Source organism: Brachypodium distachyon, chromosome 1 (genome assembly GCF_000005505.3).
Source record: "Brachypodium distachyon strain Bd21 chromosome 1, Brachypodium_distachyon_v3.0, whole genome shotgun sequence".
NCBI classification, from domain to species: Eukaryota; Viridiplantae; Streptophyta; class Magnoliopsida; order Poales; family Poaceae; genus Brachypodium; species Brachypodium distachyon.
This window is the reverse complement of record NC_016131.3, coordinates 72,761,326-72,783,248: the sequence shown is the minus strand read 5'-3', so window position 1 is coordinate 72,783,248 and position 21,923 is coordinate 72,761,326. Positions and strand designations below refer to the sequence as shown.

General features: G+C 47.9%; 3 protein-coding genes and 1 pseudogene across 3 annotated transcripts; 1 reads left to right on the top strand and 3 right to left on the bottom strand.

The window, feature by feature from the left end:
* Positions 1-3,148: 3,148 nt before the first annotated feature.
* On the bottom strand, positions 3,149-5,966 carry LOC100837006 (vacuolar protein-sorting-associated protein 33 homolog). The gene has a single exon (XM_003558795.4). The coding sequence runs from the start codon at positions 5,517-5,519 to the stop codon at positions 3,711-3,713; it is 1,809 nt and encodes a 602-aa protein (XP_003558843.1). The 5' UTR covers positions 5,520-5,966; the 3' UTR covers positions 3,149-3,710.
* Positions 5,967-8,337: 2,371 nt separating this feature from the next.
* LOC100822306 (noroxomaritidine synthase) lies at positions 8,338-10,311 on the top strand. Its single transcript, XM_003562067.4, has one exon. The coding sequence runs from the start codon at positions 8,512-8,514 to the stop codon at positions 10,102-10,104; it is 1,593 nt and encodes a 530-aa protein (XP_003562115.1). The 5' UTR covers positions 8,338-8,511; the 3' UTR covers positions 10,105-10,311.
* A 1,118-nt stretch (positions 10,312-11,429) lies between these two features.
* LOC100821998 (cysteine-rich repeat secretory protein 3) lies at positions 11,430-14,448 on the bottom strand. Its single transcript, XM_003562066.4, has 3 exons — positions 13,181-14,448; positions 12,193-12,300; positions 11,430-12,051 (listed from the first exon to the last, which is right to left on the bottom strand). Exons 1-3 carry the CDS (start codon positions 13,929-13,931, stop codon positions 12,044-12,046), a joined length of 867 nt encoding a protein of 288 aa, XP_003562114.3. The 5' UTR covers positions 13,932-14,448; the 3' UTR covers positions 11,430-12,043.
* A 4,742-nt stretch (positions 14,449-19,190) lies between these two features.
* LOC100821680 lies at positions 19,191-21,512 on the bottom strand (annotated as a pseudogene).
* Between the last annotated feature and the right edge of the window lie 411 nt (positions 21,513-21,923).

Here is a 21,923-nt window from a genome sequence, read left to right as displayed (position 1 = left end):
CGTGCAAGATTTTACTTTCCATCTTCTTCTTTCTTTTTTCCTTTTTTTCTTTTCTTCTTGAGGTGCTCCCTCTTCTTATTTGCAATTAGGCTAGTAGCTAGAATGAGGAAACCTAGATTGGCAGAAACTTGGAAGGAGCACTCACCCGGCAAACAGCATTAATATTCTGTGGTCAGAAGGTCAGATATTCAGTCAGATACTAGTAGAAGGACGGGTACATACATGTCTCTGTCCGGATTTTTCTGCCACACAAGAGTGTGAACGTACCGACCAATATACTCACATAGATCAGTACGCAATTAGTACGATTTATAGTACTAGTAGTACTCAGTACTACAGTCAGTCAGTAGGGTAGGATTATTGCAGGAACCAGTAGAAGGAAGGAACTGTGAACGAACAATGGCACGGAGTAGTGTGCCTGGTTGTTTGGGCAAATTGCGTCCTTTTGCAACGGCCCTCAGATGATAAGCTTCCCTCCAATCAATCAATTCCAGGACACCGGGTCGATCTCGATTTGGACCCGCACGCTGCCGTACTGCACCCCAAACAAGACCCAATCCACCACCTGCAGCCTGCAGGAGTTATCCAATTTAAGGCAGAGCAGTGCAACGGTGCGTGCAAAGCTATATCGAACGATCGAGCTAGCTGGTCTTAATTGGTTCTTGGATGCAACCTTTTTTCTCTCATCAGTCCATCGAGCTAGAGCCGGCCGGCCAGTAGGTGGTACAACAACGTCACGGGCTGTGCAAACTTTTGGCGGCAGCAAAAGGAGATGAGCACCACATGAGACGGCAATACTGTGCACGCACAGCGGAATTAACACGGGAGTCGGGAAACAAACGATACGGGACAGAATGGAGTACGTGTATATCACGGGCCGATCGACTGCATGCACAGTCCGGAGAGGAGCTTTCGATGGCTTGACAGCTTGAGTGAGCAAGGTATCTTAATTAAGCTAACTGAGCCACACGCTACGGGCGCCTCCGTCCGGCCGCTGGCTCGCTGATTCAGCTTGATGTGATGTCCGAATTAATTAGTTGACGGTTCACGGTCTGATCTACTGTTTCCGTCCAAAGATGGTGCCGGCCCGGAACTAGGACTGATGACACTGGCTAGCTAGCTATCTAAGCTTAGCTACACCACGTTTGTACGTACGTCCCTTCTTTCTCGATTCGTCGGGGTCGAGACTTCCATCTCCGGCCCGATGCTTGGTACAGCACCCATCTCTAAATTAATTACTTGTTTTGCACTAAAATCACGACAAGTATTTATGAGTATTTTTTTTCCTTTCGCGTAGAGTGCGTATTCGGTGTGCAGAATCAGATTATCTTAACAGGGTATATCTTGATCCGTTAAGAAAGGTAGAGATTGGCCCGTCTCCCGAGCATGTGCTTAATTTCCGGCCCGTTGCATGCGAATCAAAACTCGGCCGTACGTAGGCATGGCTCACACGACCTTCTGTCATATGCGTGACTCGATCGTGAGCAGTTGAGCCGCATGTAAGAAGAAGCCGCATCCATCCATGCGGTGCAGTAGGTGATACCACGGCATCACGCACGGTGGAGAATTTGGCCGGATCGAAGAGGGGACCGACCGGACGGCCGCGGACATATGAACCGCCGAAGCACGATCATCGATCAATCAGTACGCTCTGCTGCTGTACTTCCATGACTGTACACGCACAGCTGAACACGCGCCCGGAGGGAAGCGTGAGCGTGGCGTGGAGTGTCGATGTTCTATCTTTATTTAAGTTTAATTTTTTTGAAGATCAAATTTAAATTATTTTTGTTACAAACGTTGCGACATATATCTTCGTAATATGCTTTTTTTGCAATGATCGTAATATACTTAATTGATATTGTACGTGTTGTTGTTTTTCTCTATGAACTTGATTAGATTTTAAGAAATGAAATTTGATTTAGGACAAATCCATAATATCTTATGGAGTATTTGGTGATGGAGGTACTCGGCTAGTGCTCTTTTGTTCAACTTACAAGATGTTCTAGATTTATTCTAAGCCAAATCTTTTAAACCTTGATATTACAATAAAATATGTAATAAAATATCTGCAATATCAAATAAGTATGCTGCGAAATATATATCACGACAGATTTGACAAAACAAATTCAGAGTTATAGATGTTGCCAGATTCCTATAAGCTTGAAAAACTTTAAAGAAATTTGACTTGGGAAAAAGTTTTTTATTTTCGAACCGGAGTCCGAAGGACTCTATCCATTAATTAAGATGAAGAGAATTGCCCAGATAATTGAACGAAAAACCGGACGAAAACCGTAACAAACGTCCATGGCGCAATCAAAAGACCGCACACAGGACACCCTGGCCGACCTGGCCACCCACACTCACTCCACGCGCTGCTGAAAGAAAGCTGCCGTCGAGATTGCACGCAGAAGTCATCGTCAGCTCAGGAGGAGTGTTTGTGTGATGACTTGGAAAAAAGTTAGAACATCATATAATTTGGAATGGGGAAGAAAAGAAAAGAAAGCTAGTAATTTGGAATGGTAGTTGTATATATTTCCAGACACAGTTCGTGTCGTTGTAGCGTGCAGTGTGCAGATCTAGAGGAGATTCCACTAAAAGTGATACTAGCTGCTAATTGGCCAGTCGACGATCGAGCCTCGTGTACGCGTACGTGACGTCGGTTTCCGTAGCTGTGCTTGCCGTGCAGTTCGCGGAACGAGCCAACGACGTCTTGTGACGGGTCGCCGGTTTTTCATTTTGGGCATTTCCATCCAGGCGCTAAGCCGGTCGCTAGGGCGTCTGTGTTTTTACAGTAGATTGTTGATAATATATTTTCTCTTTTCTTCCAAACGCGCGCTGGATGTGACTGTACTCCATTGAAAATCATAACGGAGCATAAAGTTCACAACAAACAAAAGGAAAACAAGTACGTAGTACAGCACAACGTAAACTTGTTACAGACCCCCGCAGCCTGCAGGCCACCGCAAGAATCCACACTGCCAACAGCTCCTTCAATCTCGCGAGCTCCTACATTGCTGCAATCGGTGTCTATGTCCAGCAGTCTTCTACAGAACTTTTGCACCTTCCAGCACAATTACCTTGTCGCCCAACTTCTTAAGGCCTGCCATTGCCAGTAATTGAGAAATGCACAAACAGAACATAATAGGTCGACTGGTGACTTGATCAATCTTTCAAAACAAATGGCAGCCAAACCCGCAATTTGCACATTCGCATTAACAGAAACATGATCAGGGAAACCAACGAAAAAAGTGTGAAAACCAATTAGGACATGTCCAATAACCAAACTAATTACACACCAGATATATCAAGCTGCCACAAAACCAAAAAAGATACGAGTAATTGTTTCTTCCCCCTGACAAAATCTATAAGCATAATCTCCCTCCTGATGTCTTTCTTTCCCCCATAGTATCATTAGTGGCAATGACACCATGCCAGATGAGCCACAGCCAGATCCTGATTTTAAGATAGTAGCTTTCCACAATTGCTTAAGGCTTCTGAACCCCAACCGGACAAATGCTTGTACATACTCTTAACTGAAAAACTTGCACATTTATTCCAAAGTGACATAGTTGGCAACATAAGAGAACAAGCGCAAGCTTTAACAATTCCGGTGGCAGAATCACGGTGACCAGAAACTAAAGAGAACAACTTTGGAGCTAGTGTGTATGGCCCTGTGTACAATCAAAGCGATGGACAGATGAAAAATACCATTACATCATTCCCTCTTTGCTGCTTGCTATAATCGGCTGTAACAATGTGTTGCCAGTGATAACCTTCGTTGTTGCAATCAGGAAGTCGTAGCCCATTCCTTCCTGTGCACTAAGGAATCGAAGGGCAGCAATCTCAGCAGATGTTACACCACCGATAAATACAACCAGAACCAGGGAGCGGCGATCAGCCCTTTCCGCACTCTGTTGTTGTGCCATGGAACCTGGGAGTACTTCCAATGAAGAGTTCATGGTCGAAACACCTCTTTTCAAATCCAGATGAGGACCTGGCAATAGTTTCAGCAATTCTTCAATCGATCGCCATCCAGATCTCACTGCATGCTGAACAAGGCGGATACTAAGAGGTGCGTATCCAGCAAAGATGTATGATATGTCACTAGGGTTTTCCATATCGTTTACGTCAACAATAAGCTGCAAAGCTCTGGTAATGCCAACCCAATTACTCCTTGCTTCCTGCTTCTTAACAAGGCCAGCCTTTTCAAGATTATGTAACAAGGGCATGTACTCAAAGCCATAACTATGCAGTATTTCCCGCCTCAAGTAATCAAAACTCTTCTTCTGCAGCCCAGCATTTGTAAGCGAGAATAACACTAGTAGTCGAAGCACAGTTTCAATAGGTTCTTGCTTCTGTATAATCTCCTCAATGTACTCAAAACAAGTTTCGTAGTTCTGCACATCCAATATTAGCTGTTCAATTTCTACCCGGGCATGAAATGAGGGTTTTGCCACAAATGATTGTAAATGTTGTGCCAAATTAATATGCCTAGCAATCTCTGGTAGCGAGTGTAACCTCTTCACAAAATCCTTCAGCTCGGAAACCGACTGTGTGTTGGTGGATTTTACTTCTGCATAATCTTGCTGGATAGATGTTGCCTTTTGGCGCAAGACCTTACCTACAACATCAAAGTTGAGGTCTCGAATTTCCTTGTACAGCTTATCACTCGAGTTAAGTGGAACCTTGACCTTTTTTCCATCTTGTTGGCCCCCCATAATGCTGGCATCAACTTCCACAGATCCATTATGAATCTGCAACATCTCATCTACTAAACCTTCATATGTCAACTGAGAGCACATTGGTGTCACCATATCCACCTCTCTATCTAGCAAAATAAGGGTGTCTATTTCTGGGATACCCATATCATCCATGCTGACAGGATCTTCCAGTTGCATATGATTCAGCAACTCTGCAGCTTTGGTTGATGCTACACCCTTGGCCCTGACATTGGGGATAACTCCAAAGGCAAACTCTAACTTGTGAATAGCTTTTGCAATGTGCCAGATAGAGCTTGTATCCCCTTCAACAAGGCACTCCTGCAAACAATATTCAAGATCAAACGAAAGAACATCCTCATCCAAAGGAACTAGATACAAGGGATATTCTCCAAGCGTCAACTTCTGATGAACTTTCTCTTCCTCCAGGATCTTCTCACAGCAAACCGTACGCCGCGGCACAAAGTAGAGGAAGTATTCCCTCTGAAGCCCTTTGGATTCATCGCTCTTAATTTGACTCGCAACAAATTTCATGAAGTTCGGCTGGGAGCGGACGAGGTATATGATTTTGGGGCATTCAGTGAGCAGAGGGTCAGCAGAGAGAATACGCAGCTCCACGCCATATTCCTTCAGCACCGAGGTCTGCAGGATCAGCGACAGGGTGCCCGCAAGCTTGGGATCAATGACCAGACACTTCTTCCCCCTGATACTCTTGACGATGTTGAGAAGGTCCTTCTGCGATTGCTCCCTTAGGGCAGCGAGATTGAGCGGGGAGTTGTCGAGGTTGGGGATCTGCGCCATTTGCCCCCACTCCGGTCGACCTTGGAGGGCGAAATAAAAGAACCTGCTCCTTGTCGTGCGTGCCTCCTTGCCGCCTTGGGCTCGCTCTGTCCTGGTACGGGTCCAGAGAGCTGGTCGGGGAGGGAGGACGTTTGTCGGCGGAGAATTGAGCGCAGATCGACCGGGGCGAGCTGGTCGGGGAGGAAGAGCTCGGCGCTGGGGTAGCTGGTCGGAGCGAGCCGGTCGGGGAGGAAGCGTTCGGGCAGCAGCTGGTCGGGGGCGGAGCAGCGAACCGGTGGGGATGGAGGAGGTCGACGTCGAACCTGCTCGGGACGGCGGAGAAGAGGCGCCGCGACGGCACGACGGAGGGAGGCGGGCGGGCGGCGGACTGAGCCGGCGGTAGATCCGTAGATGGAGGCGAGGGCAGGACCAGGAGAGGCGATGAAGGAGACGCGAAACGTGGGCTCACGACGGGTCGGTTCGGTCGAGCGGTCGAGCCTGAATGCTCTGGGCTCGTGGCGAAACGTGGGCTCACGACGGGTCAGGTTCGTTGGGCTGCTCTGGGCTCTGGCCTTAGATGGGCCGTGCGGGACCATCTCGTTGCAGGCCGAGGCATCATACCGCCCCCGCGAGGCTTCCTTCGATCGTCCGTGTGGACCGTGTGTAGTGCACTGTACATAGCTCAGCCCAGCCCCCCGCACGGCCGCAAAATCTCCAGTGTTGGGTCGCTCAAAGAAAAAAAAAATCTCCAGTGTTGGGATGCAAACGGGTCCCAAGAGTTCCGCATCTAGTGCAATTCTCAAATCTTCTACTCAAATTCTGAGCAAAATTTTGAATAAAAGATTAGAAAAATAAACTGAAAGAGGGACTTTCGCGATATTCCGTTTGCATCTTGTCTCCAGTGGCGACGCACCGACGCCCAGGCATAGTACTCGATTAGAAAACATAGTGTCATTCAGCATTTCAGCTTAAGATTGACTTGTGTGCTCCCAACTATTTGTTCAGAGGACAGGTATCTTTCTTTTCTTTTTTTCCGTTTCTCTAGAATGATCCAGCTGTTTTTAGTGATTTATATCATGTCACTGAAACAACCTTTCTCAAATAAACCATGAAGTATTTTACTGTGAACGAGGTGTGTAGTATGCAAATCAATTCTCCTAAAATTTACATGTGCTGTGTTTGTGAGCGTCTCGTCTCTAATGTGTTTCCTAAAAAATCAATACACACATTTATGTCTACAGCAAGACGAATGGACGGACTTGATACCTTTATTTTCCGGGCTTGTTTAAGAAGCTGTAACTTTCGCAACGTGGAAGGCTCCAAAAACAGTTAGCACTGACAGATAAATACTTTACCTATCGCCTAAAGGGTGGAGACAAAAAACCTGAAGTGTATAACAGTATAAGCATACTTACCTACTCCCTCCGACCGGTATATTTGGCTCAAATTTGCTCAAATACGGATGTATCTATGTGTAAAAAGTATCTATATGCGTGAAATAATTCCGGCCTGCGTACGTTTCTAGCTCGGAGCTGCATCCATGCGTGCATGAACGAGTGTCCCGCGCTTGATCACCACTTTAGCACATCTGAACATGCACGCACAGTGCGCGCGGGAGTAGCTTTTGTACGTGTTGAGGACGTGAGGCTAAGCTAACAAACATATACAGCTGCAACAACCGTCATCATAAATACGATTACCCCCGATTGATTGAGATTCCATGCGCACGGATCCTGAACAGGAACGGCTCCGTGGATCATCGACCCGTTTTGGTGGGGCGTTGTACGTGTATCTTTTCGGCTAGCTAGCTAATGGCCGGCTGGCTGCATGCATGTTCGTAGTGTACTCAGTGCAAGAGGATCGGAGCTTTCTTTTTTGGTTAGAGCTCGAGAGCGACCGAGGGGAGCTTTGGGTCGATCCGGACGTACGCGAGCTAACCCAAGTACTCCCAACCACCGTCACAATAAATATGGATCACTTGTCCAATCGATTAGTTCCAAGCTTAGCTAGATAGCGCGCTGGACATGAACAGTTCCATGGAAGATACGGATGAGCATAATGGGCTAATGGCCAATGCATGGCTCGCTACCGATCAGCTGGGTGGCCGGTGCTGGAGGTTTGATGAACATCTTCCGTCATTCCCGCGCCGGACGATCGATGTCTATCGTCGAACCCAATAGTAGTATACAAGCCATAGTGATCCTCTCTACCCCTTTTTTTGCATAAAATTAGTCGATTCGTAAGCCACATTGGATCGAGTTAATCCAACGCTAATAAGCCTCTGATTTCCAGTTTCCTTTTTCCTTGCGACTCTGCCTTTCTCTTGATCAAGGTGTTCCTCCACCCTGACCCTAGCTACGTCAAGCCATTGCCCCCGCAATGGTGAGAAAATCTATCCGTGCTTCTTTCTGATGTGAGGCAATTACCAAAATAGCTGTAGCTACTAGCAAGATCTATCGTATAATCATACAAAAGCCCATGCTGCAGATAATAAATACGACACGTCACCACGGAACCATCTGCATTATTCCCGTATGATTGCAGTCTGATCGAGGTGCACCGGCCTAGCTAGGTCCCCCTGATCTCGGCTGCGCGCGCATAAACTCATTCCCCATTAGACCACACTGCTACACTTCTGGCATAAACCCATCCATTATACAACACCACTGTACTAGTATACTATCCCCTAGCATGGTTCGCTAATGCTGCCAACCGAGCAACACTGTGCATCATACTAAATATGCTAACTAATGGCTATCTTGAATCCCCGCACCGTTCTTGGTGGACGACAGTCATGCCATTGCTTTCTGATAACCGTTGGGAAGGACTTAATTAGCCAGGGACGTGCCTGCCCCCGCTTCCCGCATATATAAACCCCAGCATTTCCATGAACACACCACGTACAAATTCGCTAGCCATCGATGATCGATCCCTGTATGTACTAAGTACGTAGCAGTCTGCAGAGTTGCACCACGTCCTGCTCTGTACACTCCATTTCTAGTGTCCTGGGTAAATGGATTGGCTGATCGTGTTGCAGCTTCTCACGTCGGCCGTCTGCGTCCTGGCGATCTCGTGCCGCTACTACTGCTACTACAGCCGCGTTATGAAAGCCAAGAAAATCACGGCTAGCAGGCGGCGTTCGTTGGGGCTAACCCAGTGGCCGATCGTGGGCATCCTGCCGGCCATCGTGGGCAACATCCACCGGATCCTGGACGGCGTCACGGCGCTTCTGGCAAGTTCCGACATGAACTTCCAGTGCCGCTTCTGGTTCGCGGGCTTCCGCTACTTCATCACCTGCGACCCGGCCAACGTGCGCCACATCTTCACCTCCAACTTCGAGAACTACCCGAAAGGCGACGTCTTCGCGGAGATGTTCGACATCCTCGGCGGCGGCGTCTTCAGCTCCGACGGCGACCGATGGCGCCGGCAGCGGGCCAAGGCCCAGATGCTCATGACCACGCCCCGCTACAGGGCCTTCGTGGCCCGCTCCAGCCTCGACAAGGTGGACAAGAGCGTCCTCCCGTTTCTGTCCCACGTGGCATCCACGTCGGACGCCACGTGTGACCTCCAGGATGTCTTCACAAGATGGTCCTTCGACACGACCTGCAACCTCGTCTTCGGCGTCGACCCCGGGTGCCTGGCCATCGGGTTGCCCGACGTGCCGTTCGCGCGCGCCATGGACGACGTGCTCCGCACCGTGTTCCTGCGGCACGTCATGCCGGTCACGTGCTGGAAGTCCATGCGGTGGCTGAACGTCGGGCACGAGAAGAAGAACGCCGAGGCCCGGCGCACGGCCGACAGCTTCGTGGCCGCCACCATCGCGAGCCGGAGAGCGGCTTACGAGACACGGGACGCCGACAAGTCAGCCGCTGACTTGCTCTCCTCCTTCATCTGCGACGACGACATCTCCAACGACCCGGAAGCCGACGTGTACATCCGGGACATGACCATGAACCTGCTAGTGGCCGGCCGCGACGCCACGAGCTCGGCGCTCTCCTGGTTCATGTACCTCATCGCCACGAACCCACGCGTGGAGAAGAAGCTCCTGGAGGAACTCGCCCCCATCGCGGCCCGCAAGCCGCCGCCGTGCCACAACAACAACGGCAGCGCCATGGTGAGTTTCGAGGCGTCCGAGCTGAAGAACTTGCTCTACCTCCACGCGACGGTGTGCGAGTGTTTGCGTCTGTACCCTTCACTCCCCATGGAGCACAAGGCCGTGGTGTCCCGCGACGTGCTCCCGAGCGGGCACGAGGTGCGTCCGGGGGACAAGATTTTGGTGTTCAATTACTCCATGGGGAGGATGAAGCGCGTGTGGGGGCCGGATCGCAGGGAGTTCAGGCCGGAGCGGTGGATCTCCGAGGACGGGAAGCTGAGGTACGTGCCGTCCAACAAGTTTGTGGCGTTCAACTCCGGCCCCAGGACGTGCCTCGGCAAGGAGATGGTGCTCGTGCAGATGAAGGTCACCGTGGCCGCCGTGGCCTGGAACTTCGCCATCCAGGTTGTGCCGGGGCATGTCGTGGAGCCTAAGCTGTCCATCATACTGCATATGAAGAACGGGCTCCGGGTCAGGGTTGCCCGGAGGAGATCATCGGCAAAGCTGCAGTAATTTGGTTAAGTACTAATGTAATTGTCATTTTTATACGTGTGGTTCATATATATGTTGTGTCTGCATGTGCAGACAAGTATGATTGATTGATTGATGCAGAGTGGGTATACGTACACTGTAAAGCATGGTGATCGACTAGTACAAATGTTCCGTCCATTATTAGTTGTATCAAATATCGTTGATTCGAATTAATGAGCGAAATCCGTATGGAGTATGTTCGAGCAGATCGAATGCAGCACGGCGACTAGTTCCAGGCTTCCAGCTAACGGAGACTGTACAACCGTGGGGGCGAAACGCGCCCACTGTCTGCGAATCTCTCCTAGCTTGGGTTTGCATGGCAGCGTTTCATCGGCATTTAATTTCATTCCTTTTTGTTCATTCAGGCTGTCACTCATGCATGGCCCCTTCCGGCCGATTGTTCCATTCTGTACGTGCCACGAGACCTTATTAATGGCGCTGCCGCCGTGCCCATCATCAGCGATCGCTTTCGGACCTGTCAGGAATATCGAAGTTAGTATGATAAGGATGCCCCCTTCGTCTTAACATAAATAGAAAAGACAAAAGAGAGCTAAGACTGACGAATTCATCACATGTGCATCGTTGTTAATAATAGCACCGGTTAAGCCCAAATAAATAGCTTTTCGGAAACCTATATACGGATTTTTTTACTCAAAAGGTGTGCTCTGAGTGACCCCTTCATTGACTTTCTTCTTAAACGAGCTAGTGCTTCCGAGTTCCCAAAAGAAAAGAAGATGTTATATAGTTCTCTCTATCTGAGGACGACAGACACACCCAAATATCCGGTACCCGCAGGCCGCAGGCCCGCAGCACAAGATCTTTTTCCCCTCAGAGAACACAAATTCTTCACCTGGCCGCTGGCCCGGTACCGAACTTCTCGTCATCGAATTGGTCAGCCCATGACGAATTGCACTTCCAACGGGCCGAAGACATTAGCTGGCCACGTTAACAACCAAAGCAAGTACGTTCCTTCTTTTTCGGAAAAACAAAAACACGCACCTTACCTCTCAAAAAAAAAAACCCTACTTATATCAGCATCGTCTCCAGAAGAACAACATTCAGCACCATGATGACGAAACCGACAAAGTATGCAGATATAACGACCTGACGATTTTGATTTTAAGAAACAGCATCCCTGACAATAATCTGCTGCATATAAATATTTTGCGAGATACCAGCATATATGCCAACGAAGTGAATCAACCTGTGCGCACATCTCTGATCGACCATACAACTCTGACTCTGTCAACCCTTATCCGTAAATTGGCTCCGTCTGAATCTGATAACAGCACATTTTCTACGAAATATCAACGCAGGATGTCTGAAGAATGACATTTGACACGCCAGACGAGGCACATTTTTCTACAATACTTTCGGACATTTCTGACAAAATAGCTTCAACCAGTCAGCAGCAGGTTTCGATCAGCTAAAGCTAATGAAAAAATAAACTAAGTTAAAACCCTTGTTCTACCTAGAACACACGGAGCAACTCCCATAATAACAACCCCGACCAGGTCAGAGTCTGGATCTACAGCTGCAAACCCTGAATAACAAGAGAGACTAGATTACTTTCTGCCTAGACCTACATGTATTTCCTTTTGAGGAAAGAATCCAAATTTACTCCCAGAGCCCTAGTTAAACAAGAGAGAGGGCAAAGGTGAAACAGCCCAGGCAAATCATCTTCCAATTGATTTATGATCCAAAAGAACAGTTTCTTTTTTCTGAACTTCCTTCCCCCCTCTCTCTCAGCATGCGGGATGGCGCCCTCACATGGCCAGAGGAAGAAGAGCCAAAAAACAATCCCCTCTGTATCCCACTCACCACCACCACCATCTTGAAGAACACAAACGTCCAACACCCCAGTCGAAAGGCACACCATGCCCCAATGCTTTTGTTTGTCCAGTTGCTCCATGCGTCCTCGTCAGTAATCTGCAAGCAGAAGGACCGGACGCACAACGATTTGGTAAGGAGAACAACGCAAACAAGGGGTAGTGGTTGCTGCAAAGCTGAATACTAGCAAAAATGAAGTGATGGATCTAGTTGCGTCTTGTGTTGCCAATAATAACTCACCGTCCTTCTTCTTGACCAGACTTCTGGCGAAGAGCAAGCAGATGACCAAGAAACCCAGAGCCAAGGCTCCACCCAGCACGATGGCTACAGTCTTCGCTGTCTGCTGCCCTGAGATGCACAATGAGAAGAGCCAAATCGACAGATCAAACTAGGGATACCACGTCTAATCATGGGAACAATAATAATAGATGCATATATCTCCAGAAAATCCAGAAAGAAAGTTAAAAGGTACTAGTGGAAAACAACTTTTCTCGAAGACTGAATAGACAGATGCATAAACAAATGTGCAGAACAGAAGATGCACCTAATCTGCTGCCATATAGTTCAGAAAAACAAAGCATGGACTATATAATAGGATTATCACTTATCAGTAATGTGCAGCATCCCCTAAACTGAACTGACAGTACACAGAACAAGTGTAATTGACAAAAGAAAGTGAGAGATCCTCACATCAGAAAGAAACATAATCCCTGTCCCTCAATTCTTAAGCTGACCAACCAAGAAAGGAACAATATCATCCCACTGTCTCTATCATAGTTCCACTTCGACATGGGAAAGATACGCTCATAAACCTAACCTACCTAATGCTGGACCATGTAATCTAGAGACAATGAGCACATGAGATGGAAGTAATGTACTCAAATTTGACCAAAACCACCAAATTCACAAAAGAAACAACCACAAGGAGGAGCCCTCAATCCCTATCAATCAATTCTCAAGGAAAGCTAAACAAAGAATCGTATCAAGATCTCACCAACGCACGTACCGACAAATCCACCGACAAGAGTGCACAAACAAGCCAGTATCAACCCAGTCACACTAACACAATGCCACATTTGCCCAAATTTCTAGTAAATCTACCCGCTACCAGATCGGATCACTTCCGATCAGCAAGTAATTCGAATCAGTAGTGTAGGTATCAATTGCAATTGAAAGTGCGGACACAAATTTGTAAGATTGAAGGTAGTTGGCGAGGCAAGAAACAAACCTCCGAGGCCGCCGCCATGGGGAACGCCGTGGGGGTAGTAGCTGTAGGTAATGTAGCACTTGTCAAGGTACACCTGGCCGGAGGGCGCGCCGCCGCACTCGACCTCGACGTGCTGCACGGCCTGTGTGATGCAACTGCTGCAGTCGACATTGGAGAGGTCGCCCTCGCACTGCGCCAGGGCGTAGACCTGCTGGTAGCTGGTGGCGAAGAAGCCGCCGGCGGTGGTGCCGGCGCCGCCCTCGAGCTGCGAGAAGGCGGTGTCCCGGCGCATCTCGAAGTCGCCGTCCCCGCCGCCGGTGCCGCAGGTCTTGAAGAGCATCTGGGTGCCGGAGACCTGGGGGAAGCCGGCGACCTCGTAGAGCGCGAGGCAGCCGTTGAGCTGGACCCGCGCCGCGACGGAGGGCCCGCAGAGCTGGGACCAGGAGGACATGGCGCGGGAGACGCAGGAGGAGCAGTCGGGCCCGGAGAGGTCGCCGCGGCACTGGAAGAGGCCGAAGACGGCGGCGGACGAGGAGGAGACCGGGGCGGAGGAGGTCTTGTAGAACTTGGCGGAGGCGGACTGCGTCGCCAGCGTGGAGGAGAGCGCGGCCACCGTCGCCGGCGGGCTCCCTCCGGGGAAAGTCTGGTTGGCGCAGCCCTTGTAGACCACCGCGTACAGGTCGGCGCACGACACCGGCGGCGGCCGCGACAGGAGGATGAAGAAGAAGAACACGGCGGCGGCGGCGGCCTGGATCCTTGGAATGCCGCCCATCTCGATCTCTCTCTCTGTCTCGCTCCCCTCGCCCCACCGCCACTCCTCCCCCCGCTCCACGGACTCCTCCACCTCCCTCCTCTTTTGTCGCTCTTCTGGTGGTAGCGCAGCGGTGGTGGTGGGAAAGCTTGTGCAGGTGTGTGCGCCGCGCTTTGCTTCCTCCTCTCTCTTTCCCCCTGTCAGGTGTCTCTTGTTTTCTCTTCGTTCTTTTATTTTTCTCGCCGGTTTCTCGCAGGTCTTGTTTTGGCCTTGCCACCGTTAATGGAAGAAGAAAACGGGAGATACAACGCCCACTTTAACTGAAGATCATCAAGGACGACACGGGATCCGTATGCGTGCTGACGGGCTCCTCCTCCACAGATGCAACGGCACTCTTCAAACTTCTTCTCTTCTGATCAACTTTGGGCTGAAAACTTGCAACTGCAAATTAACGTTACTACTAGTACTAGAACTAATCACCATCAGGACTCCGGTTCCTTCTTGAAAAAACAGGATATGTGTGAACAATATAGTATGGTTTTATAAGCACCATGATTGAGGGATAATGATACTAGAACTTAAAGATGGTTTTGTCTTGGACAAGGACGCGGAAGCGCTTTCTCGATGGACAGAAAGGTTTTTGCAACGGTGACACTTTGGATTAAATTTTCGTGCATCGTAGATAGGCACGAGAGCGACTTAACCAAAACAATTTGCACGTCTCACTCTCACCACTAAGTAATTGCATGTAGAATTAGAATTACCCAACGACGATTTTCTGTACGTTGCTACGCTCCATTTTCTGTATGCTCGCTGCGCCGGGCTCCTGCCTCCCGGTGGCCGTTTCGGCTTTATCTCTTGGATCTTCTACGCTCTTTCCAGTACTCTGCGTGTCTCTCCAACAGCCATAAACAAAAGGGCGTTCTTAACGGCTACGGGCGCGCTAAACAGCTGAGCCGAAAGAGCAGTTCTTCTGACGCTCTTGGACACGGCACACGGGCGATCGCCATAGGGTCCACACAGTGCAACACGACGACCTGTTCTTATACTATAACGGCAACACGCTTTGTTTATTATGTTGGGCTACTTTAGTTAGATTAGCTTTATACAGCAGGCAGAGGGTATAGCAGATTTACTTGTCCAGGGGCAGACAGCACCGAGGAATTTGGTTTGGTGAGATTTGGGGAATGGGAATATCAAAAGATCCCCCCTTCCCTGCTTTCTTCTTTGACCTGCTATCTTAACGGAGGAGCCTTGGAAGACTCTACTTACATGCATGCATTCTGCGTGTTTTCCTGCCCTGGCGACGCCTGGCCGGTGGTGCATGCGCTCTTGGGATTTTGTGTATGTTGCCTTGTGCTTCCAAGAGATTTGCAGGTTTTTATTTGCAGGTTGCTTACTACTTGTGCAGTACACAGTACAGACAAACATTGTATAAAACGGTTCCGATCAACTGCTAACTTGCTAACACATGGGTTTTATAGTTCAATAGCATCAGATTATTCGTTATGCACAACTGCTAACACTATGCACAAGGTGTTGCCTTGTAAAGTTCAGTTCTGGCTGCTAACAAACTAAACAGGCATCGCTCTGCGCTTGCTGGAGCTACATCTTTCCATGGGACTTGCAAAGCGCCTCATCTCGCTCCAAAGGAATAACTTGCTCAGCCGGGTCTTGACTCCTACTGCACAAAAGTCGTCGTTTCTTTCTTCTTTCCAGGCTCGCCTTTTAGGCTTTTTACCAGTTTGCACCCTTTGAGCAAAGTGAAAAGAAAAAAACGGACGTGAAAGCACGAAACTTCCTCTCACTTTGATCGCCAATTTCCTCTTTGGACGATTGCTTCTCGCGTGGGGGCGCCTTTGCCTTTAACCAAACATGGATCTACCTCGAAATGCAATGCAGATGCGCGCAGGTCCGTCCGATTCCTTTTCAGCCTTTGCTTACATATCTCTTCCCTTCTGGAGTAGAGTTTGCATGGTACAGTTATAATACTATCAACGGACGACGCACACAACCTTTTCTGAAACTTTGACCGCGAGTAACACAATGCAGTACGAGTTTGTTTTTCAGTAATATCCAAGTTAATTAAGCGTGAAATTGCCATTATCATTGTGACTTCCTCTCTTAGAGAGACTGTTAGTAGGGTATGCAAATGAGACCTCACTTGTATTTCGTTTCTAAGTCAACTTTTAAATCTAGAGGTCTACTTTTCAGTAAACATTTTGAAGTTTGAACTATAAAAAACGTGAATTTGGGGTTCCTCTCTCAGAGGCTGTGATGCTTAGCATCCGTGGTTAAGGCATGTGGATTTTTCTTTTTGCTTTTGGCGAGTGAAACTTTCTCATCAAAGTGGTTAACTCGAGGAGCACATTTATAGGTGTGCCTTTCCACTTGCCATTATCATTGTACTTTGCAGCTTTGCCCCCTCTGCCTTGCCTTGCCTTGGTCGATGCTGATGCTCCTAGCTACTCAGGACAAAACACTACAGCATAATTTCAGGCCCCCTAGGCTAATAAGGATGTTTGTATGCTGGCTGCCGGGGACACATCGATGGACCGTATACATGCTAACCAGCATAATAAACGGAGCTACTCGCACTAATGATTGTCCCTAATGACTAACGAGACAGTATCTCCCAGATGGATCGACGCTTTAGCATAGCAAAAATGATCACGATGCATGGGGATCGATCACAAGACCTGGAGCTCCCTACATGGGTGTTGAAGTAACAGTGGCACGAAGAATCCCCCAAAATACTTGAGAACTGAAGTAGTATTTGTGGTGGTTAATGATTGCAAGAGAACAACTAGAGACGATGCATCCATTGTATTCTACAGTCGTCGCAGGGTCAGAGAGGGTGGTAGCAGTAATGAGTTTTGCTCAGGGGGGCTATGGACGAAGCCATGCAAGAACAGGACATGACCCACAGGAGACGCAGCAAAGCTGCAGAGCCAAGTGCTCGTCGGAGAGTTTCAGGGTCCGCTGCTGGTGGCTCATCACTGAAACATTGAAGGAGTAGGTGAAAAGCGAGCAAGCCAAGCGTTTATGAAGCCACTCTCTCTCGCTGCTGCTGCGCCAGCGCGGGCATTGAAGCCGCTGTTGGCGATCCCCGGCCACGGGAAAAAGAAAAAGATCTTGCCTTCAGTCCTGGGTGGAGATGCTTTGACAAGACCCATATTCTGATCCCCGTTGGCGTTTCCGGACTTCAGTCCAGAGTTCTGCATGTATTGGCTCCTTTCAATGCGGTTCAGGAGTTTCAGAGAGGCGCCGACCGTGCGCTCACGGCTCACGGCTCACGGTCACGGCAAAAAACCTTGGCAGATGTACGGGTGATTGTGCAGGGCAAGCGCCACGGGAAGGGTAAAAGGATTTCGATCGATATCTGATCAAAAGATTCGCTCTGTTGGAATGCCGTGGTTCTGTGAAGCCAATTACGTGGTTGCGAAATCATCCGAAAATGCTACACCGCCGAGCTGAATACGGGGCTGATCAGCTTGAACAAGTGTCGTTCGTCTGGTTTGGAACGAGTGTCTGTCCGTCTTGTTCTGGAAGAAGGGGAGAAACGGTCGGCTTAAGTACGGGCTGCCGTGCTCGTAAAAATAAATAATCGTTGCCAACACAGAAAGAAGTTATCGCAAGATACTATCTAATCTAATCTTCTAATACCTAAAGTATGGGTCTGCATTTATCATATAATTATTGGCCCCTTAAACAATCAAATCAATATAGGACCCTTAGGGCATCACAATGGTTGATAAGACTGTCTTATCTTAAATGTGCCACGTTAATTAAAAAGACAATCAAACATGTTGTACCGTGAGTTATCTCTTAGTGTTATATCTTAAAATTAGATAAAAAAAATTAACTAAATAGATGCTAAGAAAAAACAAAATCTAATATAATGGGAAATTTGCCTTATCATTCTTGTAAAGAGATCATCTCTTAATTAAGAGAAGCCTCGTGCCTTTTCTTCATTTCTCTCACTTCCACGTCAGATTTTATCCTATGTGACATCACTAAGAGAAGGCTGACGTCACTTCACTGTACACGCCCTTAAACAATCAAATCAGTATGGAAATCTCCGCAAAGACATGTCAAAAAAGTCAACTAATCAATCTCGGTAAAATTCGGTTGGAAACCAAAGAAAAAATCAATCGGTTTAGCAGATTTGTAATACCACCGCGGGCTGGGTGGAGCGCGGCGGTTGCGCACGCTTGGGCGAGGGCAAGGGAGACGGCGCTGCGGGCTGGTCGAGGACGGCGGCGGAGACAGAATTACAGAGGAGATGAAACCATGGAGGATAGAGTACTCGGGGTGAGGTTTTTTTTACTAACGCATAAATGTGAAATGACTGACATGCCCTTCCCCAATACTCCGTTGGAGGTGGATGGTGTATTGGATATGAGAAAGTTTGCCTAAAAAATATTCTTACAAAAACCAATTCGATATGCGTTGCTTCCATGAGCCTGCTTGCTTCAGACGGGATTGCATGCGGGGACAACCATCTTGATCTCGACGCTGCATGCCAGCACGTCCCTGCTGCACACGTGCCGGCTCCTCACCGCTGCAGCACCCTTCATGCTGCTGTGGCGACACCGCCGTCTCGCAGCTGTGATAGTTTTGTGGGGTGGCCAGCCATGCCGCCGCCGCGACCCGGCCATCCTCCGTTGGATCTGCCGCCTGCCCCTGCTTTGGGCAAATTGGATATCAAACCGAAATATTTGACCGATATTTCAAAAAAATTAGGCCCGCCGAAATCTTCAAAATTCCGACGAAATCCTAAAAGAAAATATTGTAACAACTAGTTGATGTGCTAATCATTTGCGTCACCAACTATTTCAACCTCCACGCCAATCCCCATCACCCCGGTCAGAAAATACTGTAACAACTACTTCCTCCATCTTGAAATAAGTGACAGAAATGTTTTTCAAGTTTTTTGAACTTTTGCGTTGTTTCCGCTGTTTCCTTTTCTCTTTCTGATCTTTCCTGTTGAAATGTTCTACCTTGTACAGTTCCCTCTCCTGATTAACCCGCAGTAATAAAGTGTTGTTTGTCTGTCCAAACATTAAAGATATCTTCAGCTATATTAGCACAGCACCTGGAATTCGCATAAGAAAACACCACTCTGTGGCTATATCTTCAGATCAATACGGTGTGGGATGATTTTTTTTTTTGATTGAATGAGTCTGGTTTACTTCCACGCAAATTTGCTTGATGCTATCGACTGATGGTACAAGATGTTGGTAGATCTGAATGGATCATAGTGATACGAGACTCTGAATGAATGCAACACTCGAAGAGATTGGAATCTACTCGTTCAAACAAATACTCTGATACTCAATGAGTTTTGGTGGTGATCGTAAACTTGTAACTGGTTTCCCCAGCAAGACATATTTGCTTTCTATAAAAAGCAGTTTTCACAGATAGCACACAGGCCAAATGAGTTGCTACAATTTTTTGGGAATCTAAGTACTGAAACAAGAACTGGAGCTTCAGAGACGAGCAGCAGCAAACCCCCGTGTAGCTCAGGGCTCCGCCGCCGCTATCTTCAGTCCGAACTCTAAACCGGCGAGGATACGCTGCAAAGACAGGAATCAAACATGCATTAGGGCCAATTCTTGCTAGTGATACAATACAATATTTTGATCTAGTAGTAGTTAAGCATGCAACAGAAACTGGATGGTCACACACTCACATGGATCAGAATAATCAGCAGTCTCCGTTCCTGAAAGCAAACCGACGGCGTTGGATGTCAAACGAAAGCTCCACCGCTGGTAAGGCAGACCAATTGCTGAAGAATTTGAAGAACTGGTCCTCAAAGTACATATAATTTGGTCCCCTATAAGCAGTAGGATGATATCCCAAAGGGTCTACTGCCTTGGTGATCACCGTGTTAAGCTGGTCGAAGGTATCCGATAAGAGCACTGTCCATTTCGCCCCAGAGTCAACAATCATTTCTGCGCCGTTTGTGACCACCGTGATCCCATCGGCGACCACTTTAACCAGCTTCAGTGCATACACTGGTCGTCGGTTCGCCTGGAACAAGGGGGTGTAAGAAGCAGAGCCAACACGGTTGTACTTCCCAATGGACAAGTATCCTGTCTTTTGTCACTTGGCCAACAGTAGCTGAAAGCCTTGTAGCCGACCAGCGGCGCCAGTTGTTCAAAGAAAGAAAATGACTCGGCACCAAATCCGAATACGCCAGCCTCATGCTGATGGTACTCTGTGTCCAAGCTGCAGCCGAAGAGGAAATTAGGCACAGTGTAACCAGAGTTATTCTGCCCAATTGCGAGCCTGTCTGTCACTAGCTTGCCGACGGAATATGTGGATGCTCCTCCAAACGTCATACTGTAAAGGCAAGCTTTGGACTGAAGACGTAGTGCCGACTGAACCGTGCGACAACTTTCTTCCGAGCACCCGACATACCCGAGACTCTCCGATTTGTTGAGAGCAAATATTTGGCCAGCACGCCCTTGGTCGTGGCAGCTGAGACAAGGTTCACACTGAACAAAGGAAAGTGTCGATCCAGTATCAACGGCCACAAGATTCCGGACCGGTGGCGTGCCCAGCTTGATGGGCATTAGAAAGAGAAAGTTGTTTATTTGGTCATCTTGTATCAAGTCAATCGGCAGGTCCTTCTTAGCCGAGAACCCAGATGACCTCGGATGGTTGAGGTGGTTCAGAATGCATGGATGGTCCCTGTGAAACAATGGAAACTCCAGTGCTCCGTCCGAATTGATGACATGATCTGTTTTCAAGAGGGCCGACACGAAAAATATAAAGGGTTAATGGTGATAGTTATAGTTAAATGCAAATACAATAACAAAATATTTCAGAAACAAAATGTCCAATCTATGATAACAGAAGATCAACAATAGATTTTGAACAAGCAGAACAATCTATAGTCGCTGTCGACCAACTTCACGTGCTCTTAATTATTGATTTGTTAGTGCCCGGTAATTATGTCGCACAGAAAAATGTGTAAAATAATATATTTTATGATCACACTTGTCACGTACTCTAAATCTAAAAGGCAATCTCATCAAATCAAAACAAATCATCCGCGTGGATGCATCTGGGTCGTGGGGTTTTGTTAGGATTCTACCTGCTTTACCTTTTTCCTAGTAACAGTAAGAGTACGTACCAAAACATAAGTTTGTTAAGGTACTTTTGGTCTGAGCCGTAGAAAATATTTAATCCACTCATAAGTATTTACTGATAGAAGTAACTAAAAGTTTCTTAGGAAAAAAAGAACAAGTACCGAAGGTGGAGGAGGGGCAGTCGTTGGTGCAGGATGACATGCTTGGTGCAAGGACCAACAGGAGAAACACGAGTTTGAGGTACCCCGTGTTGCATGGTGACAGCTCCCGGGTGGCTCCATACTGAGAGAAAAACTGAAACGCAGAGAGACAAAAAGCAGCTAACAGCGCTGGATTGATTCAGACAAACTAACTTTCAGCTGGTTATTGCAAACAAACATACCTTCATACGGCAAACAAAGGTGAACGAGGCGGCGAGGAAGACGATCGGACAGGAGCCACCGCCTGAATGCGCCATTGAATTTCGACACGTTAGAACCAGTGTGTTTGGAGCTCGTTTAAGAGACCCGGAGTATTTGATATGAGCCGGTAAGGGGTAAGGTTCTAGTTTATAAATATTCGGACCATGGAAAGTGCTAAGTAAAAGAGGAACGTTTCGAGCAGAGCGATATTGCACAGAATAACAAAAGGAGCGTAAATTCGTTTTCTAATTTGAAACGAACTCACTTTTCTAGGAAGAAGATGGAACTTTTTGGGATAATGGAACCTGGTTTTTTTGGGAAAACCTAGTACCACAAGGTATGTCTGGTAACATATGGCATTATTATTTTGGTATGCACAAGAGATAATCTCAAATAAGTGTACCTGCTCACGATTTTTCCATGCCCTCATTTGGAAAGGGAAAGTGCTAAGTAAGAGGAACGATTCGAGCAGATCGATATTTCAAAGAATAACACAAATAGGGTAGATTCGT